At 36.5% G+C, this 21838-nt stretch overlaps 1 protein-coding gene across 1 annotated transcript in view; it reads right to left on the bottom strand.

The window, feature by feature from the left end:
* LOC117407100 (LON peptidase N-terminal domain and RING finger protein 2-like) overlaps positions 1–20978 on the bottom strand; it is a 43879-nt gene extending 22901 nt beyond the window's left edge. Inside the window, exons 1-4 of the mRNA XM_034011730.3 lie at positions 20715–20978; positions 19348–20353; positions 3213–3331; positions 1211–1333 (exon numbers count right to left, since the gene is read on the bottom strand). Coding sequence (XP_033867621.1) covers positions 1211–1333; positions 3213–3331; positions 19348–20152 — 1047 coding nt within the window. The 5' untranslated portion in view covers positions 20153–20353; positions 20715–20978. The remainder of the gene's footprint in view (positions 1–1210; positions 1334–3212; positions 3332–19347; positions 20354–20714) is intronic.
* Positions 20979–21838: the final 860 nt, after the last annotated feature.

Genomic DNA, 21838 nt, shown 5'->3' with positions numbered 1-21838 from the left:
GGAATTACTATCCATTAAAGAGTAAGTAGTGGGGTTCTGAAAAATATAGCATTACTTGTCCCCACGTGTTGCTACAACTGTTTAAATAACGTACCTGTAAGTTTTCATTGTTAAACATCCTGAAAACATATAACTTTAAAGTCTGTTTCAAAGCTCTTTTCAAAATGTCTGCTCCAGTGCACTGATAGATGTAAGGATTATTGCCCACATTGTCAAACAGGTAACACAGCAATAACAAGGTATGGAACAGAAAAGCCAGAGCACTTATGTTTTTTCGTTTGTTTTGTTTTTAAATCGCTCTTCCTGCAGTGATTTAGAGCAGTGGTTCTCAAACTTTTTGGGCCGTGTCCCCCTTCCTCTTGTCTGTGGTACATGAGAGCTTTGAAACAGGCTTTAACCCTTTGCGGTCCTATGTCCGACCAGGTTCGACATTACAAATTTTTCCTTTCCGGTCCGATGTCGGACCCTGTCCGACATCATCAAAAAGACGTCAAGCACATGTCCCTAGTCGTTTTTTCTCTTGAAAAAACTGAGAAAAGCTTTCAATGGCCGAGTGAGGCCGATAGAAGTCTGAGCAATACGCATAGTCCCTTCACCACAGACATAACACAGACATAAACAAACAATATAGCTGCTTCCGCATTCAGTGCTCAAAGAATATCGCGGACATTTGCCAAGCTTTTTCAGATGTTTTAGTAATAAAATGATGACTTGGATCGCATTATTGAGGAGTTAGGTGATAAAACGAGTGATCAGGAGATGATTTATCTGTATGCAGCACGACTATGAAAAGGTATGTGAAAAATAGGGGTGGGGCGGGGCTGGAGATGCAGTGTCCTGTTGAGATGCAGTGCCTTTTAAGCCTGTTTAACTGTGAATAAAATTACTTTTAAACAGCGTGTGTAAAATAAATTGGACCTGATGTGCCTGACAGGCGCTGAATAAATGGACCGCAAAGGGTTAAAGTTATAAGTGTAAAAACTTGTCAGGATGTTAATGAAAACAAAAATTACAGGTACTTTATTTAAACAGTTGTAGCAACTTACTCTTTACTGCTACACTGCTGTTACACATGCATTTCTCTGGTAGCAATAGACTGCTTAAACAGATGTACACATTGCAGATTCTGCCACTTGAAATGGACAGAAGAGAGATTGTGGCTACCTGGCTATAATTGTACAGAAGACACAGAGTGCTCAGTGGGAATTACCTTTTGTGCTTCCAGTTTTACTGAGCTCCACTCAGGCCTTAAAGCCGCACAGAAAAGAAACTCTTTCAATGCCTCCTCCTTTCTGCCAACCTTGGTCAGTGCAATAGCCTTCAAATAGTGTGCCTGTACAAGAAAAGATGGAACTGTCTGTTAAACGGAATCAGCAGCTTGAAGAACCTCAACATACATACTGTAAGCTCACACTGAAACTTGGATAAAACTGCCATGCAAATTATACCAAGATTGGTCTGTTTGTGCAAGGGTCCCTTAAAGCACTACAAAATAATTCTTACCCAATACTTTTTATCGTCACTTTGTAGGTCTCCTATTTTCCTATATGAAAGACTCACTTATGGTAAACTTTATTTGATTTTTATTTAACTGAATCGATATTTCTGTCCCTTCATTTATTTTGTTGCCTCTATGTCCGTTAATACCATGATTTAATTTTTTTAATTTTTTTTTTTTAGTGACTTTCTATTATTATTATTATTATTATTATTATTATTATTATTATTATTATTATTATTATTATTTATTTTATTATTATTTATTTCTTAGCAGACGCCCTTATCCAGGACGACTTACAATCGTAAGCAAATACATTTCAAGTGTTACAATACAAGTAATACAATAAGAGCAAGAAATACAATAACTTTTGTTCAAGCAAAGTACAAGTGTGACAAACCACAATTCAATAATACAGCAGATAATAGTGATAGTTACATCAGGATATGATTAAATACAAAATACTACAGGTTAAACACTTGGCAGAATACAGTATTCTAAAGTACAGGATTAAATGCAGTAAAATAGGGGGCAGATAAGAGCAAAATTATTATTATTATTATTATTATTATTATTATTATTATTATTATTTTCTTCAAGGGCAACTTACAGTTGTTACAAAGTTGAAAAATATCACATTACACAATATTACCTTACATTTACGTGCAGTTCTAAAGTACAGTAGAATTTGTAGAAAATAAGAGCAAATTCTAATACGAGCAAAATAAAGAATACAGTAAATTATCTTTAAGAGCAAATTTGGCTAAAAGCAGTTAAACTTATGGTAAAGATATTTGCTTATAATAGTAAAATTCCATTACTACCCCTGCACGGGTTTGAACTATTAAAAAGGATCTTTGCATTCCTAGCAGTGGCTCTGGTGCTTCAGTGGGGTAGAGAGCCATAGTCGGGGACCGTCACTCACAGCACCTCAGCAGCCTCTACTGGCTACGGGCCCTGTGAAATCTGCATTACCGAGAACATGGAGGGAATCACAGAATCAAAAGAATAATGCAGAATCCAGTTCTGAGTGGAAGAAAAAAAAAAAACAACAACTGAAAGAAAAATGCATTTGGCAGTAGAGCATTAAGCTTGAAATTACATATCTGAAGGGAAATTGTGAAACTTTGGAAATGTGCACTCATTTTGTACAGTACAGGGCAGGCATCTAATAAGAGATGCAGTGTAGAGCGGGTTTTTTCTCACTACACTGCAGGTGTAGTAAGAAACAGCTTTTCAGAATGTCAGAAAGGCCTTTTACAATTGGAAAAGCTTTAGAAATGAAAAACCAACACCAAAGTTGAGAGTACGAGAAGTCAGTTCCCCAATGCCTTCTGAGAATCGGGTGGTATGATGTTCTGTAAATGCTGTCAGCATTCAATTGACCGGACCCAAAAAGATACCTGCAAAGATAATGTCAAAAATCCATCTAAAGAATCGCATCAAGTATGAAGAGCATCAGCGAGGCTCCCAAGGACTACAAACTACGATAGCAGACAGGAATTTGAAGATTTTGTTGCGGTGTATGAGGAGTCCGATATCCTACTGGATAATTTCATAGGGCCCTACTCATGTAGGGCTGGCCTATGTCTTCCTGGGTAGCATGCTGCCATCCGGTATCACCCTGGTGGAAGGAGTCTATTGGTGGCTTCCCTTTATTTACTGCTTATCCTACCCAGTCATGCAATGATATTCAAAACTATATGGTATTTACCTTGGGCCATAGAGGTTTTAATCTGCAAATGCTGTCCCCATCTTGAACAGCTTGGGTGTAATTGTTCATAGCTGTGTGGAGTTTGGCACGTTCTCCTATCAGGATGTAGTCAAAAGGAGCTGTAAAATAGGACAGTTAATATTTAATAACACACAGGGATATGCTAAAGCTCAATATTTGGCAGGTTATCAAAGAGTCAGTTGGCAAACATTACAACAAAGCATGCTTAAATAATACCAGAGATGTCAACTTTGTAAGATAAAAATCCCAAGCACTTATGTCCAGTGGTCCTATGTCCTAAATCTGAAAGTACAGGAACGGCAATAAAATATAGATTTTCTTAAACAAAAATTCACGTTTTATTTGTTAATTGCGCTTGAGCTAACATTTAATAGGTAATCCATGCGAGGCTACTCCCCAGTCAGTGCTGCCAGATTGGCAGTTTTCCAGCCAGATTTTTCTTGTTTTGAAAACATCTTGTGGGTAAATAATGTCTTTCGTGGTTTGGTTATTTTTATCATGCATGTTCTTTTACTATTCCTTCAGATTATGAGTCATCACCAGGGCAGAACTTCAATCACCACGATGCCCTGTAGTATTAGTATATCACGTCCTCCCACCATCTTTTTTCTTGAGCTCTGCATCCAATAAAATTACGAATCACACAAACGCTCAGTTATTTTTTATTCGTCACCAATTTACAAACTGTATCAGTACAATTACAACTGTTTTTCAATTTATTTTTAAAGAATGTATCCACTGACAGTTCTGGACAATTTTATATAACACAACATTCTGAATACATTTTTCCCTGGACCTACCGCAATTGAGCGAGCTCTTCAGATTAAAATAAAGCAAAAAAAAATAGAAAACACACTCGGTTCTGGTACTGTAAATTGTGAGAAAAAAAGCTGATAAATAAATACATTACTGTGTGTTTTTTATGTTAAATAAATGTGTAGCACTTATTTCTGCTTTTGTAATACAGTCACCGGCTAAGAGAACACTCCTCGGAAAGCAAACAAAGTGTTCCTGCAGCCGAAGTGTTCTCGAAGATGAAGTCAGACGCCAGACACAATATGAATCATTAAATAAATAAATACATATGTATTACTTGTCATGATGCACACGCATCAACATATGAAATGAACTGAGTAAGTAAAAGCAAAACAATAGGCAAGTGTATGTTAATAAACTAAAATACGAAAAGTAACAGACAAACTAATGTTAATAAAACTAATGCAAAACAACATGGTAAAAAAGCTTAAATCGCTAAGTACTATGAAGTTAGCTGGTGGGTGTGTTTTGGTCTATCACAATGGCAGAGGCAAAAATAATGGGCGTTACTTAGGGTTAAATTAACGATAATAAACTAAGAGTCAAACTAAATTAACACAACACCCCTACACATGTTACAAAATGCAACAGCAATATACAAGACATGCACATTTAACAAAATGGTGAAACAACTCACCAGAACAGGAAACACCAAATTTCTCGGTGACTTGTGTCCGATTCAGGTTTTTTTCAAGAGCTCGAACAATTTCCAGCTTTGTGTAGCAAGAGAAACAGGTGCCGCATTTTGCAGTTTGCCAGGGCTCAAAGTTAACGTGTATTTGGTTGCATTTTGCAGCCCAAAACTCTTAATTTGCTACTAGTTTTTTTATGCAGTAGCATTTTTCTGATACCTTACGCTGCAGTTTATATGACAGACCCGGAATGAACACGAACATAATTACCGGTATTAGTTTTTTTGCTAATAGAGATTCCTAATTTGTAGTTGACTGAGGTTTGTACTGTCCCATGTAGATACACACGAGGCCCACAATGCAAATCGGACTGGAGAGTGGAGCACAAATACCTACAGTACCAGAACAACGTGGATACAATTTCAAGGTATGAATTTTATTTTATAGACCAAAAGTAAAATTAAATATCTATTAAAAACATTGTCATTTTTATAATATAACAGGCAATGACCTAACAGGATATTAAATGTATTCAGTGTGTATAAAATGCTAATTGAATCTGTCATGGAGAATGTCAGCTCCAGTTTTGTTATAATGTTAGCCCTGGTTTCACCCACGCTAAATATTAACACATAATAGGTAGAGAATTAGTACTTTATCAAAATTCTGACTAAGAAAAAAAAAACAGGAGCTATAACGTTACCATGATCTAAGTAACATCGTCCTCGTTTTATCAGTACGAATAATAGATGAAATGCAATCTTGAGATGCATTCATTTATATATCTATTTTCTTTTTATAATAGATTCACTACCTTGCGTACTTCTCCTGTTTAACTAGTGAAACGTGTGCTTTTATATTTATATACAGGCGAACATAAAGCTGCAATTCGACACAATAACATGGATTACGCTATAGCACGACATTATAAAAAAATGAATCATGGCTCTGCATCAAGCTTAAAATATATAGCGATTGAAAAAGTAACAATCCCTGAAAGAGGGGGTAATATAATCAAACAGCTTTTGAGAAGAGAGTCTTTTTAGATTTTTACTTTAAAAACAATGGCACCACATGGGTTAAATGAAATCCTGGATCTCAGTTCTTATCTCTAATAGATATACTCTGTCATCATAATTAAGAATTGAATTGGATTAAAGATTAAGAAGATATAGTTGATGATATGTTTATGCATATGAGTGTTTAATGTATAATTGTTACTTAATTGAAGTTGATTAATGCATAAATGTTCTGGTGTGTACGATTAATGTGTATTGTTCATATACTGGGTGACCTGATGCTAACGGCGCTATTCCTTTTTTATATTGATGGTTGTAGGCTACACATGATTAATGGACTATACAAGATTTTGTATATTTACTATGACAAGTTATCTTTTGAAGTTTGTGATAAAGAACCTGTTAATATCAAATTTGTCTAACCAAATAATAGTATACTCTTCTCATAAGGGTTATTTAATTGTTTCATGAAATTAAAATAATATACATAGGAGTAGAATGTGTGTAGTTTTAAAAGTGTGGTAAAAGTGAATTCAATAGCCAAAATTGTTCTATAAGCATTCATATCCTGTAATTTAGCATTTGACCTTAAAAGAGAAAATTGAATTCGGAAAGGAATTCAATAGTATAAATTGTTCTACACGGACCTTTTAAAAGTTTTCTATACTGATCTGTAGCCAGAATCATTGCGTAAGCTTTCATATCCTGGAATTTAGAATTTGACCTTGAAAGAGAGGTGAAAGGTGAAGGTCAAGAACATTTCTGGACAGACCATACGTGGTTAGCTATACATGTTCTATATTTGATATTGTACTTACATTTTCACATTTTCAATGGTTTTATATGGCATAATCTATTCACTTACTGTTATACTTAGATTAAAAAATATTGTTATGAAATGCTCAATCAATTGACAAGAGATGTGTGTATTTGTAAGAATCTTGTTTTCTTAATACAATGATAAACTGTTACAAAAATTGGGCATGACAAATTATGTTGCATGAATATTATGTAGTATAATTCATAATGTTAATTACTACTATTCAGTGACCTAATAGTAACAGAATATTAATTTTTTTTAGTCATTAAAATTTTACTGGCACCGAACGAATTCATAGAACATGTTCATATTCCATTTTTAAGTCTAATGCTGTTATGTATTTAAATTAGTTATGCACTTCATACTTATTGCCACATGGGGCAGTTAATGTTATGCTTGTGTAGTGCATCACACAAGTATTTTATATTATTATTATTATTATTATTATTATTATTATTATTATTATATAACAATAGTACTTAAAGTTTAATACACAATAGATGCTAGTTATTAATCTTGTCTGTGATGCATGTAATATCATTTATTAGAAATTTTCCACCGCGTTTATTTATTGAAAAACAATTTCTTTGGTGCGCTGACGCAATATTTTAAAAAAAAAAAGTTTTTGGAGTAGCGTATTTGAAAGCGAGTCATGCAAATGGATCCCCGAAGGGAAAACACACCACTGCAAAGAACGCTTTCTTCTCTATTTACTGTATCTATTTGGTTATTGTTTATTTATGATTATTGACCTTCCCCTCCTTTATTTAAATCAACCTATTTCTGGAATATCATTTATTTTTTTATTTTTATTATTTTATACACCTTGTGTTTCAATTAGCTTTAATAATTATTGAATGTGCCTTTTGCATGTAACTTGACGACAAAGTGCAACCCCACCACGGCCTGCATGGACTGTGTAGACGTGGGAATTAGTTTGATTTTATTTGGGGATTTGATATTTGTTTGCACATTAATTTTGCACTTGGTGTTTTTGTGGTTTTATATTTATTTGTCAGTTTTTCTCTTCACATTTTATATTTCATACTTATCTTTGTATAGTTATCACATTTCCTGTGTCTGTCCTTTTCCATGCTATCCGTGGTGTTGTAGCATCAGAGTGGGTCATAATATAATTCTGTGTATGAAAGTAACAGAATTGAAATATACAGGGGGGAATCTTAAACCATTCTCTGTGTCTTCTTGTTTTATGGTCACAAACTCCCCCACTGACAAATAATGCTTTTATAAAGAGTCATAAACTAACTGCTGAACAAATGGCTTATCTTCACGATCGCTGAATGACTCTTTCGGCGCCGCAAGCCAGACAGTTCTGGGTGCTTTGACACCTGAGACAGGAACCAGCCCATCACATAAATCCAGCCGACGGGGCAGAATAGAGGACCAATTGCGAACAATGGGCTGTCTCTGAACGAGAACAACCAATGAGAAACACCCCACGTGGACTCGGGCACAGCCCAAAATAACCAAACTAACCAATCACAGGGTGGAAGTCAGGACAACAAAACCAGCTGCTTGACATTCAGAAATGCATGAGTTTGCCCATGAGAGAGCTGGAGTTTGCCCCTAAGAGAGCTTCCCATGAGCTCCCAACACTAGAAGTGTGCCCCACAGAAGGAACAGCGCTCCAGGCAAGAGAAAGAAGTGAGCTCCACCCCTAGAAGTGGCTTGGAGTTCAGAGGAACGAAATGGAAGCTAAACTGCTCCTAAGAAAGTTTCTGAATCATGGGAACATAAGTGCTTGAATTCACGGAAGGCAAGGAAGAACCATTGTTCTGAAGAGTGGCTAAAATCAGCTTTGAAGAAGCCGTATCTCTTTGCCCTACCTGAGACTGAAACAGTAAACGGAAGCATAGCCAGCAGCTGGACCTAAGGTCATGTACTAGCCATATAGAAGAATTACAACAAGAACACTTCTGCGAACTACATAACTCTTCAATTGCAACGCATTATCTGAACTGAGTTACGTCTGATCAACGGAACTATTTCCAGTTGGAAAACTGCCAACAACAACTATAACGCTGCAAGACTTGGAGATCAACAAGCTGATCTCCATTTGAAAATAACAATACAATGCATACAGCAAAGTACCGTCTTCATTGGAACTTCAGATGCAAAGAGCTGCAGTGTTCATCAACACAGATTGACTTATTTATATGGAAATCGATAAGTATTCAATATATCTAATATTCAATACTTTATGACTCGAGAAAGTAAATGTAGTAAATGCTATCAAGTTAGTTGATAAACTGTTCAAGGAATAGAATATAACTTCCTGTTTTAGAGTGTGTAAGAAATGTATTTTGTTTGTTGAAATGTGCACCTCAAAGGAGTTGCCTCGTAAATGCAGAGAATTTGATCATTGCCCCATTTCTGAGTTAATTTGAATATATAATTATTATTTATTTCTTAGCAGACGCCCTAATTGAGGTTGATAACATATTCGTTTGGTACATCACGTCTAAACTAAATTAACACTGTAAAACTAATTTACTAAATTAGGTGCTGGAATGCTGGATTCCGTTCTGAATGAGAAGTTGAATTAATTCTCGTGCATATTGACATGCTCGATTACAACGAGAAATGGGTACTGGAAATACTAATGCAAAGTAGACACTTTGTGTGATGAGCCATATTTAATATTAGTATATTAACCATGTATGCTAATGATGTTATGGTCGTTGTAATCGTTTGACTTTGAAATCAATGAACTGTATACTATTCATGCATATCTCTAACCAACAGCCTTTCCTTTCTGTAATATTAGATTAGTTGTGCACCCCTTTTTATTCTTAAATAAACTATTGTTTTATATTTCTGACATGTTGTGTGAATGTCGGTTATTGTCTAAAGTTCAACATGATCCCACCAAACTATTATGGTATGTCTCAGTTATTAACATTTGGAAGTTCTTAAACAGGGCGCCTACACTAATTTACATTTAAATAAATTGTATACCTAATTCACTACAGTGTGGTTATCTTTGTATCGTTTTTAACTTCTCTACAGACCTCTACAGCATACTTGGGTGTTTCTTTTTGAACTTCAACCTCACCTGTTAAACCAAATGCATGAGGCTGTGTGGTCCAGTGGTTGAAGAAAATGGCTTGTAACTAGGAGGTCCCCGGTTCAAATCCCACCTCAGCCACTGACTCATTGTGTGACCCTGAGCAAGTCACTTAACCTCCTTGTGCTCCGTCTTTCGGGCGAGACGTAGTTGTAAGTGACTCTGCAGCTGATGCATAGTTCACACACCCTAGTCTCTGTAAGTCGCCTTGGATAAAGGCGTCTGCTAAATAAACAAATAATAATAAACCATAGAAATCTGACATTTACTTCTTTTTAATTCAACTACATTTGAAATAAGGTTATTCCACTTTAAATTTCCCCTGCCTTAGCCATTGCAGACGCAACACTTTTCCTTTCAATCAGAGCATGCGCATTAAACAATTTGACGTCACTGGAATGGCAAAGAAGGGCGCTAGGTGTGTGAATCATGAAGCTGTGTTACTTGAACCTGCAAACATTTAAAATACACAACGTTTATCGGAGACAGAGACTCCAATTCGTGTACCATCAGTAATGGCACGTAGGGAAATCGGGACTGATTCTTTGGTTCCTAATGCTTATTCAGCAGCATGGTACAGAAAGACTATTTGGATTTCCACATGGAAAAGAGATTGCTTCATTGTTGCGCATGCATAGAAATTACAGCGGTCTGGCTGCAGTTTACTGACTGGGTACAGTCATAGAGAAAAGGAATTATTAAGAGCACAATTATGAACATACTCTGTTAGGCAACATAAACAGCTAGAATAAGAAGCCAGACAGTTCAGGCCTTAAATTCAAAATGACAGCTGACAAGTGTAGAGAGCATGTGGTGCCCAAAGAAAACCCATACCCTAATACTGAAATGGGATTTCAAGCTCTCACATTACTGTACTATTACCTGCCAACAAAAAAGTCAACCCACTATAAAAAGGCATTTCATAATAAATGATCAGCTTCACAAAGTCCATTTACAGTAATGGCCTTTTGATTCACATATGAAAACACATCACTTTAGAAATATAGTTTTCTGAGTAGCTGAACAATCCAATGAGAAAAAAAAAGATGCGACTGAAATAAGGGTTAAGTGCATGAAACACTTTTTAATCTACATACTGTATCAAACTCGGGATGGAAATGTCAAATGTAGGCGTTGTGTGCTGATCATACAGAGATTGAAGCCAATTTATTTACAATCACTACTCATCCTGTTCAAAAGTTCAAAGTTTAGGTTGCTAAACATTTATTCAATCAGTGAGTTTACATGAACATAAGAATTCTGATATTTTTCTGATTTAATATTTTTATTCCGATATAAAGTGAGTTTTCAGAAAACACCACCTAGAATAACAAAAGTTTTTAAAAAACGAACAATTTATGTGAAGTAAACACACTTTTCAGAGAAGCATTCTGATAGTGTACTGCACATGTGCAAACTGTGACATCATTCCCACTAAAGAAACTGCATCTGTATTTCCAGCCATAAAACAAAACAAAACAAACACAAATGCAAAAATGATTTTTGGACACGACTTAATACCAGAACAATGGGAGTTGGGAGAATGACAGTTTTGTTTTGTCAGGTTCCCATTTCAATGTATCTTCATAGATCCAAATGTTGGGCACTTTGCTACAAATGGTACATATTAAACCTTTGCTAGATTGACACTCACATCCCAATTGGCTAATGCTGGGTCACATGACCAACAATACAGTAGTACATTTTGTGAATAGTACAGCCCAACAACTGTATTTTTTATTGCAAAAAGCATACAGTATAAGAATTTGCAACTTTGGTAAGTCTAAAATACCTGATGATTCATGCCTCAGTTTTACTGCAGACTGAACTGAGCCCTGTCTGTTCCCATCCTACTCACTACTGCATATGCGTCAATGCTCTACGTTTTCAGAAAAATGATGTTCTACGTTTTCAGAAAAATGCAATCCATGTATAGTTGAATTTATTGGAATTGTAATTGGATTATCTATTCCAAATCATGTCAACACAGAAAACTGTCGTTTTCAGAAAAACAATTTTCTGATTCTGTTTTCCAAATACATTCGTTTTCTGAAAACTTGATCTCCTGTAACCATACTGAATGTGTAAAAGTGTGTTATCTTCATTCAACACTAGATCACATGTCCAGAGAAACGTGCCTCTCAGGTACTTCTATTCACACATCTTCCTGCTCAAGGCTGCTAAATGCAGAGGTTCAGGTTGCCACTGTTCAGTGAAGCATGTGGATCTTGCAGTGAGCACACATAACAACAGTATTAAGGAATAAAGAAAACATCTTTTACCAGAAACATTTCTTTTTCAACAATTATGAGTTTTAGTCAGGCAATATGTGATTTATGATAAGCTACTGTACTAACACAAAGGAGTCTATTATAAATACTTCCAAACTAAATGTGTGCTAACCAATGTTTTAAAATCAATGTTAAATTACTTCTTATTATCACTAGCAACATTACCACTCATACCCCTTTTCTTCTGTTGAAGATACTGTTTTTTCACTTGCATTTTATTGTTGAATTCGTAATTTGCAGATCTCTCAAAAGACAACGCTATTGATGAATAGCTGTTACTCGATCCTGCTCAACCTCATCACTTCATGTGTTAGTAGAGGTTTTTAGTTTTGTAAAGATTCAGGAGGACTTATAAGGAGGAAATAAGTTGTGAAAATCTGTGCAAATGATAAATTCCCCATCTTCCAGGTGAATACAGGAGGTAATGTTAGGGAATGGACGACATGATTCTGTTTGTTGTGAATACTAACAACATTCAGTTTCTGTGTAAAGCTGGTGAAGTTAACCTGTACTACTACTGTGTGTTAAAACAAACATCCTCCTTGAGGCGGTCCAGAAGCATTTAAACTAGAAAGGAAGGGGGGAGAAAACAAAAAAACAGAAGGGAGACCACATCAAAACAAGGGCAACAACTCAGGTAAGACAACTATTAAATGTATTTATCTTAATGCTAGAAGTCTCAGAAACAAAATGTTAGAACTTGAAGCTACTGCACTAACAAGTAACTACGATGTGATAGGTGTTACAGAAACTTGGTTGTCTGAGAGTGATGGAGACGAATATAATATTAGTGGGTACACACTATATAGGAAAGACAGGCAGGACAGAAGAGGCGGAGGGGTAGCTCTATACATAAGAAATAGTCTTGAAGCCCAGGTGTTAACCTTCAGAGTACTACAGGGCCGATGATCGGCCCACGGAGGTGTGCTGCGTGAGGACTAAAGGGCCGATTATCGGACATAGATCTGCCCTCCCATTTGCTCTCTCTTATATTTTTATTGGTCAATTTTACCTAGCAACAAACTTTGCCGAGCAATAGCAGAGGGCTTTGGTGTTAATATTAGCCAATTAAAATGTTTGTGAAGCAAACACCTTTTTTTATTGGTTAAAAAGAAAACCCTGTCTCCTAGGCTAGCTGAGAGTTGAGAAATGGCGGATTAGAGAGTGAGTTTTTAAGCGATTCGGACAGAGAATATGTTGAAGTTTTTACGGCTTCTGAGGCTGATAAAACGTATAATTGGTTGGGACTGTATAGCTATGTGGATAGTGATGACAGCGATTTAAAAGAGGAGGAGGATGGAGAACAGGAGGATGATGAGGGGGATGAAGAAGAGGAGGAGGATGTGGCGGGAGGTGACGACAGTAAAGTCAAAGACGTGCCTTTAATTTGGTTGCTGAACAAAAACTTCAGAGTCCCGATTTGGACCCAAGTAACAGAATTGCCAGAACAGAAAATAACATCGAACATAAAGAAGTATACATAGGTTAGTGACTTCACCAAATTGGATTTACAAACCACTGAAAAAAAACATTGATTGCAAAAGGACTTTAGAGAGAATAAGCTTCCATGCCAATTCAGATGTCTCCACAACTCAAAGTAAGTTACGTGTATTAATAATAATAATAATAATAATAATAATAATAATAATAATAATAATAATAATAATAATAATAAGTAGTAGTTTTGCATATGCTTTTATATTTAATTAACACTTACTCTTGTTGGTATACATGTTGTACTATCTTTATATAAAAGAAAAGGCTTTCGAAAGTACATTTACTGTGCGGTTCCGATCTGTTTGTACAGGTAGATGCGTTGCTTGCAAAATTGAATATATCTTTTGATTCATTGTTTGTAAACATCTGTGGTTTTTTACATTTAAAAAAACAAACATTCTGGGGATTTATATGTCATATTATGAGTGTGTTTATGTGCATGGTTGGTTTTGAAAATAACTGATGTTTTGATGGTAAAAATACCGTTTGTATAACAAAGGTGTCTTTGCCAATACATATTTCTATATTCAGTCCAAAAATATATCAATAACAGAAAGAACAAAAAACTTCAATGTCTTGCATTTCTTGTGATATATAGGTTTCATATAATATATATATATTTTTGGGTGTAAAATTAAGTAATTTGCTACGCTATCCCAAGCGCCGTTATTTGCGTGTGACAGCTGTAGTCCTGTGGCGTAGAGCACTCGCCGTGACGTAGTACTCTGAGGGTTAAATCAGGACAAAGAAAACAATGCAGAATCAATATAGGTCAGAATAATGGACACAAATTCAAAGGGCATAATAATAGGAGGATGTTATAGACCACCAAATTCAGACGCAAAGCAAAATAATCTGTTATACAATGACATTCTAAATGCATGTAGAAAAGGAGAAGCCATACTAATGGGGGATTTCAACTTACCCAGTATAAAAAGGGAAAACCCGATGGGGGGCACGACGGACGAAATTGAAATGGTGGAAATGACAAATGACTGCTTCCTAACGCAATCTGTCAAGACACCGACTAGAGGGGAGGCATGCCTTGATTTAGTCTTTTCAAATAATGAAGACAGAATAACTAAAACAGAGGTCAGAGAGCCACTGGCAAACTCAGACCACAACACAGTCTCATTTGAAGTATTTTTTAAAACCCCAAAAGTAATGACTAAAGCTAAGGTTTATAATTTTAGAAAAGCAAACTATGAAGGTATGAAACAGAGACTAACAGAAGTAGATTGGAGTAAAATAGAGAAAACATCCACAGAAAAAGGATGGCTGTTTTTTAAAAATGTAGTACTAGAGGCGCAAAACAATTACATCCCAAAAGTAGACAAATCTAAATCTAAAACAAAATGGCCAAAATGGTTTAATAGATCAATTAAAAAAAGTATTCAGCGAAAAAAGGCACTTTACAGAGCGTTTAAAAGGGACCAAAAACAAAGTACACAGAAAGAGTACTTGGAACTGCAAACACAAGTCAAAAAGGAAGTTAGAAAGGCCAAGAGAGTGAAATTGAAGAAGGGAACTATGAAAAAGACCTAGGAGTTTATGTTGATTCAGAAATGTCTTCCTCTAGACAATGTGGGGAAGCTATAAAAAGGCCAACAAAATGCTCGGATATATTGTGAGGAGTGTTGAATTTAAATCAAGGGAAGTAATGTTAAAACTTTACAATGTATTAGTAAGACCTCACCTAGAATATTGTGTTCAGTTCTGGTCACCTCGTTACAAAAAGGATATTGCTGCTCTAGAAAGAGTGCAAAGAAGAGCAACCAGAATTATCCCGGGTTTAAAAGGCATGTTATATGCAGACAGGCTAAAAGAATTGAATCTATTCAGTCTTGAACAAAGAAGACTATGCGGCGATCTGATTCAAACATTCAAAATCCTAAAAGGTATAGACAATGTCGACCCAGGGGACTTCGTTGACCTGAAAAAAGAAACAAGGACCAGGGGTCACAAATGGAGATTAGATAAAGGGGCATTCAGAACAGAAAATAGGAGGCACTTTTTTACACAGAGAATTGTGAGGGTTTGGAACCAATTCCCCAGTAATGTTGTTGAAGTTGACACCCTGGGATCCTTCAAGAAGCTGCTTGATGAGATTCTGGGATCAATAAGCTACTAACAACCAAACGAGCAAGATGGGCTGAATGGCCTCCTCTCGTTTGTAAACTTTCTTATGTTCTTGTGCAAGTGAGCTGCTGAACAAGATAAAGCTCTCGTGGTTTCTGCCCCTCATCAGTTAGAGCTCTATAGTCAAGTCTTTTTTTACATCTTATGCTGAAACACACTATTTAAGGGATACTTTATATCAACTAGAGTTCCTGATTTGACACATGTTTAACATCCTATTATCTGTTCTGTTCTGTATGATTCTCTATTGTTGTTCTGCTTACGTCATTATTTTTCATGCTTATGAACTACTCCTTAAGGCCGATTGTGGGAAAGGTGAGGAAATATATCAGTGTTTCACAGGCTTCAGCACACAATGATTCCAATATGCTTAACCACGATCAACATTGAGGAGTATTTTCAGAAGCAATAGTTGGTAAGCATGGCAAATAATGATCTAAGCAGAAACAATCAAGAATCATAGAGAGCACAAATGAATATTAAACAGACAAGAAATGAAAATGAACAGTAGAAGTTAGGACTACACCTTATAGTCTCAGAAATTCTATAAGTACACTTCTACAGTATGCCAGTCTGAGGAAGATACTGTAGAAACATCAAGGACTTTTAAATTCTGTATGAAAATCTAAATACAAATCTGTAACTTAAAGAAAATCTCTGTGGCAGACCACTTCTTACTATAACACAACAGGAAAAAAGTTAAACCGACTCCTAAAACACAGCCACCTCTGTTAAATTGCTTCAACCCTGACAATCTACTGGAATCTTCGAAGGGCTGAGGCGTCATGTGTTTACCGGACCTGGTTGCAGCTCTTATATAAGCTGCTTTCACAGCAGTGACGAAGAGTCTGTTATTTTCATGCACTACAGTTCCTTATTTGCTGTGTAATTCATACAGGATGTGTGCCAACTACAATTAATTTGCTGTTTCTTTGTATTTTATTAAGTTATAAAACTACTATTTTCTGCAAGTCTCCACATTAAGCCTTAATATAAACTTCAGATTCAAGAATACATTTACAAATCTTGACAGACAAAAGATTGATAATAAAAGTAGAGTACTTACTCCAGGTATTGTAACTGGAGAAGGCGTGCAGGGGGAAATATTTCACCAAGACCAAATTTTCACCTTCCAGGCAATTTTGCACAACTAACAATACACAATACCTCTGGTATTTCAACTGCTGTTCTGTTTTTTAAACATTAATTAATTTATGAACTAGAAAAGGTTGTGACCTGAACAGAATGAGAGCATGTGGAAATATAAAGGCAAGTTAAAAAAGAAGATTAGGACAAGAAAATAATTTAGGCCATGAGAAAATTGAACAGTGGGATTAATGGAGATTGGACTGCCTGCAATAGGATCCTGTAACTGTAAAATCTAAATATTTTTCTAATGTAAACTACAGTAAGCTGCCTGAGCTCAAAATCATACCATTACAGTAGACTACACTTTGGACATACAGTAAATATCACATATTAAATCCTGGAGAAATATTTTGGATACTGAAGTAAAACATAAACACCAGTACTACAGTAGATATCGGTAGGTAATCTACATATCAATTGCTGTGCTGGGTAACAACAGAACCCCTTTATCCAAAGGTTAGTTTATGTAACATGCCACCATATTAATTTTAAATAGGCTACATACTGCTGCCAGGGAAGTGCACATTAAAAGGAATTAGGGCCAAGTTCAAATTACCTACAGCCAGGGCATGACAAAATAAGTAAGAAAACCAAAAAACAAAAGTGGTTCCTAAGATACAGTCTTATTTGAGTTCTGTAAATACAGTAATTAGGTCACAGTGAGCTACATCTGCAGTATCCAGGTAACAAATGGAAGAAGAGGTACTTACAGTAGATCAGAACACAGTCTAGGGTTGGAACAATAACATTATTGACAATTTGTTTAGTCTTGATTTATACTGACAATGTTATATTGATAATCATATTATCATTAATAATCTAATTTCTGACAGTCACCTAAAGCTAAAAGGGATCCGCAAGACCACTACCAAGATGTTTTGTACTTGCTGCAGACAACTGATTAGTCAACAAAAACATGCCAGTCACGGTGTTGATTTTATTTGTAAATTTAATTAAGTTTTGTAAAACTACTTTAATTCAGTCCCCCTCTCTACTGTGAAAGTATGTGCAAGAGGGAAAGAAAGCACTGCACTAGGCAGAGTTAAGATAAACAGTGATTATTTTTAGTCAATTGTCCAACCCTATGTCCATACCTAATTTCATGAAAATGGGATGAGCTATAAACTGTTCTCAATGCACACTGGAGAGTCAAAGGGACATTCACAAAGCAGTTACCACCCCCACGCTAACTTACTGTAGCACCATTTCTTTGCAAAACTGAAAACAAACCCACCAACATCGATGAAGAAAGTTCGGCAAATAATTCAGCCAATCCCTTCTAAATTCAATATGATTCTTACAGGGGTTGTAATTACATGTAGAAACATGTGCCAGTTATCATCGAAAACAATAAATGCACAAAATTCAGCCTTTCTTCAGTAAATTTAAAAGCTTACCAAATATATTGGCATGACAAATGCCTGAGTATTGCATTATAGACTAATCATTGGAGGGTAGTGCATATAGCTCCTTTCACACTACCCGGGTCAGAACCTACCCGGGCCATGACCCGGTATCATGCAGGTCGGCTACGGGATTTCACTCTGCTTTTGATAAAGCAGGGTTGACCTGGGTGAAAGACACAAGTGCACAATGCACCTATCAATGCCCCAGAAGCAGCTTGTTACAGACGCTTATCCAAGCTTCCCTGGATTGAACCCTTGTTGCAAATTTAATGTTGATTAGAGCAAATGTTTCTACATCCCTGCTGCAATCTGGCTCGTGCTGTGTATCAAGCAACAAAAATATGGCTAAACAGAGTAAACAGAAATGTTCCTTGCGTAAGTGAAACCTTATTTCATTGGCTCACGAACAGCCGTCGTGCATTTTGTCTCGCTCAACCCGGGTGAAAGCGTGTCAACCCACATCCTGGGTCGACCCGGGTACAACCCAGGTTTCATGGTTTCACTCTATGTGGGACTGTGACCCGGGTTGCCAGAACCTGCGTCCGGACCCGGGTAAGAGTGCTAGTCTGAAAAGGGATAATGACACCAACACAGGAGCCATGCAACCTCACCAATGTACATATTGACAAATCAGAATCAAGACTGCATGGCTTCCAAGTACAAAGAGGGTTAAAACGTGTGTGCCAATGAACAATATGTTTTTTTCATGCTGTGCTGGCTTCAACTGCCAAGTTACAAATCAAGATTATCTGGGCTGGGGAGTACCTGACATACAATCTGGCGTCTGTGTAATTAGAGCTAAAGTGTTACAAAACCACCAGAATTCAAAACGCACTGCAATATGTACAAAGCACCAAGGACACCTCATAACATACCCGAAAACAAATCAATTAGCATGTAATACTTATATAATAACACAAAATGCTCCAATGTGTTAAATTACACGTTTAAAGTATGCATTACTATCCCCGCACACAGCCAAAAATAAAACAACAATAATAATAATAATAATAATAATAATAATAATAATAATAATAATAATAATCTTCAACAATACTTAATTGGATAACCCACCCTAGGGCGTGGGAGCCATTCGATTCTGGAAAATAATTGCCAAAATCAATCACTCAAACACAAGAGAATTCTGCTCCAGGCTGTAATAAAGTTGCTGGTGAGTTTGCTCATCGTTTTGAAGTAGGTCATACATAGTATATCCTTTCCCTGCTCAACTGTAAAGGGGAACGAAAACTCACTTACCCAGTTGTATAGCAGTATTATAATTCTCCAAAGCAGCCCCAAATTCTTGCTTTTTACAGAGGGACTCGCCTTCCAAATATAATCTTCTGGCCTTGCTCTCGGTCTCGTACCATTTATCCAACAAACTTACAAGAATTACATTCACTCTAAATCCAATGGGGTAAAGTTGTCCGTTCTTTTTATTTAGTTTATATTTGCAGATTTTGCACTCTGTGACAGTCTCGTTTTCCAGGCACCGTTTGCAGAATGTGTGTCCGCACTGTAGCGTTGTGGGGTCTGACAGTAAGCATTTACACACCCGACACGCAAACAGGTCCAGAGATTCATCATTTTCGTCCATATCTCCAAACTTTTCTATGTCGCCGTCGCCAGAACATTTACTTTTGTTAACATAATCGCTTGTTTCACAACTTTTCCCATTGTTTTGGTTTCCGTAGGTTGTCTTCCGCTCCAGGCTCGACAATTTCAATTCTTTTTCCCGGAGACTGTCAGCAAGGCTCTCCACCAGCAACTGGAGTTCCTCCGGCCGCAGTCTGCCAAGATTGGCGGCGGTGCAGTACAAGTCAAGGGCCTCTCCGATCCGGCCAGCCCAAGCCAATGCGTCTCCTTTTCTGAGGCACAGACCCCGATCGGGATGTTGCAGATCAGCCAGTTGTGAGCCATAAATTTCGGCTGCTAGAGAGTAATCGCCGGCCCGGAATGCCTCTTGGGCTACCTCTAGCATCTCCGGGCAGATTCCGGGGGCGCTGGGGTTAGTGAAGTCGCAGAGGAAGTTTTGAGAGTGGTTTGGGGTTCCTGTCTCCATTGTCGTGAAAAATGTCAGAAAAACTGTCACTCTCGATAACTTTTAACTCCCGTAGTAAATACGGAAAGTGTTAAAGGTACGGAATACTGTTAATGTCAGTCACCTTTTTGGCTATTACCAAACATGCATCGCCACACATCGCAATAGGCCTAGTATGTAAATCCGTGGCGTCCAGCATAGTCACGGGTTCTTCTCGCTGTCCTGTTAATAGGAAGAAACAATTTTATTTGCATATAAGAAATAAACAGTGGCCACTCTGTGTTGGCTTGCGTCAATCTAGAAGTGTTTACAGTCTGCAGTCTGACAATCCTCAGGTTGTATCAAATTGCTGCATATTTCCACGTGTTGTTAACTTGAGTTACAAAAAATAAACTAAGTAAACTTTCCTTATTATTAATATATAGATATATATATACTTGCTGAGATGGTTAATATACTTATTTTGTTACGCTGCTCATTATACAGTATATCGTTAGCTAGATTAACTTCAGTTGTCCAAACTATTGAAAACAAGGCGATCCTGTGAAACACTAGTAGTACAGACGAGCAGCATTCCACCAACCTGCTTGTAAATTCAGTCTACCTCTCTGTTTCACAATGATGCAGGGTTAAGAAAGCGACTATTTCATGTTTTCTTGAAGAAAAAAATGAACATGCTTATCTTCATTATCCCATTAAACAAAAAAAAACTCTTCTCTTTTAAAATTGGTCTCTTCAATTTTGTGAAATTTTCATCATTAGTTGCATCTCTTTCTAAACGTGCACTGCTGTTCCCGGAAAATGCAAATCCTCTCAAAAGCTCCCAGTGGCTGTAATATTAAAGCACGTGATACTATCGACACAGATTCGTTGGTTTAGTATCTGTGACGCTTATGTAACTACAAGGTTGTATAACGAACCCATTACAAACAACTTGAAACAGTCTTTTGAAAAATGCAAAACAGGGTAAACTACAACTTCATTTTCATACTGATGAATACATTTTGTGATGCTATCAATTTATTTAGTTCTGCCCCATTTATACAGTCAACATGTTGCTGTAAAAAAAAAGCAGACCGTTTTTTTTAACAATGTCAAGTCATTTTTATCCTGCCTGGTGATTGTGGCTTCATCATATTAGCAAGGTGAAAGGTGTTTATTTATTTTACTTTTTTTTCACAAGACTACACAAAATAGACATTGCTTTTAAAGGCGTCTGCCAAATAAATAAATAAATAAATAATATAGATTACTTTTTTTTTCATTCCAGTTTTCAGTTACAGTTTTTCATTCCGTTTTAACAGCCTCCCAACTAAATGCATTGGTCATTAGTTTAGTCTTGTGTTTAGCCCTAAAGGAGAGCTAAGCAACCAATTGAAATTAATTCTCTTAACTGTTAAAGTTTGAACTTCGATTCTGCAGACACATCTGTTATTCCAGCATTCACTGATAAACTATTATATTGAGTGGAAATCTCTTATAGAGAAAATGTGCTAACATGTCCTCTAATACTTACTTATACAGCATAGTGCAAGTTTCTATATTATTCATAGGTACAGGAAGTATTGCATATTGCAGTTGATCCCTATTGATTTAATACATTTGGGTAATTCATGGTAAGCCATGTAGACAGTACATTGTACTTCTGTACTTCACTGTGATAGGATTCTTTACTAGTTCACTGCCCTTAATATTTCACTTTTTAAG

The sequence above is a fragment of the Acipenser ruthenus genome, chromosome 8, assembly GCF_902713425.1.
Source record: "Acipenser ruthenus chromosome 8, fAciRut3.2 maternal haplotype, whole genome shotgun sequence".
In the NCBI taxonomy this organism is placed as follows: Eukaryota; Metazoa; Chordata; class Actinopteri; order Acipenseriformes; family Acipenseridae; genus Acipenser; species Acipenser ruthenus.
Note: the sequence above shows the minus strand (reverse complement) of the source record. Positions and strands in the feature narration are given on the sequence as shown.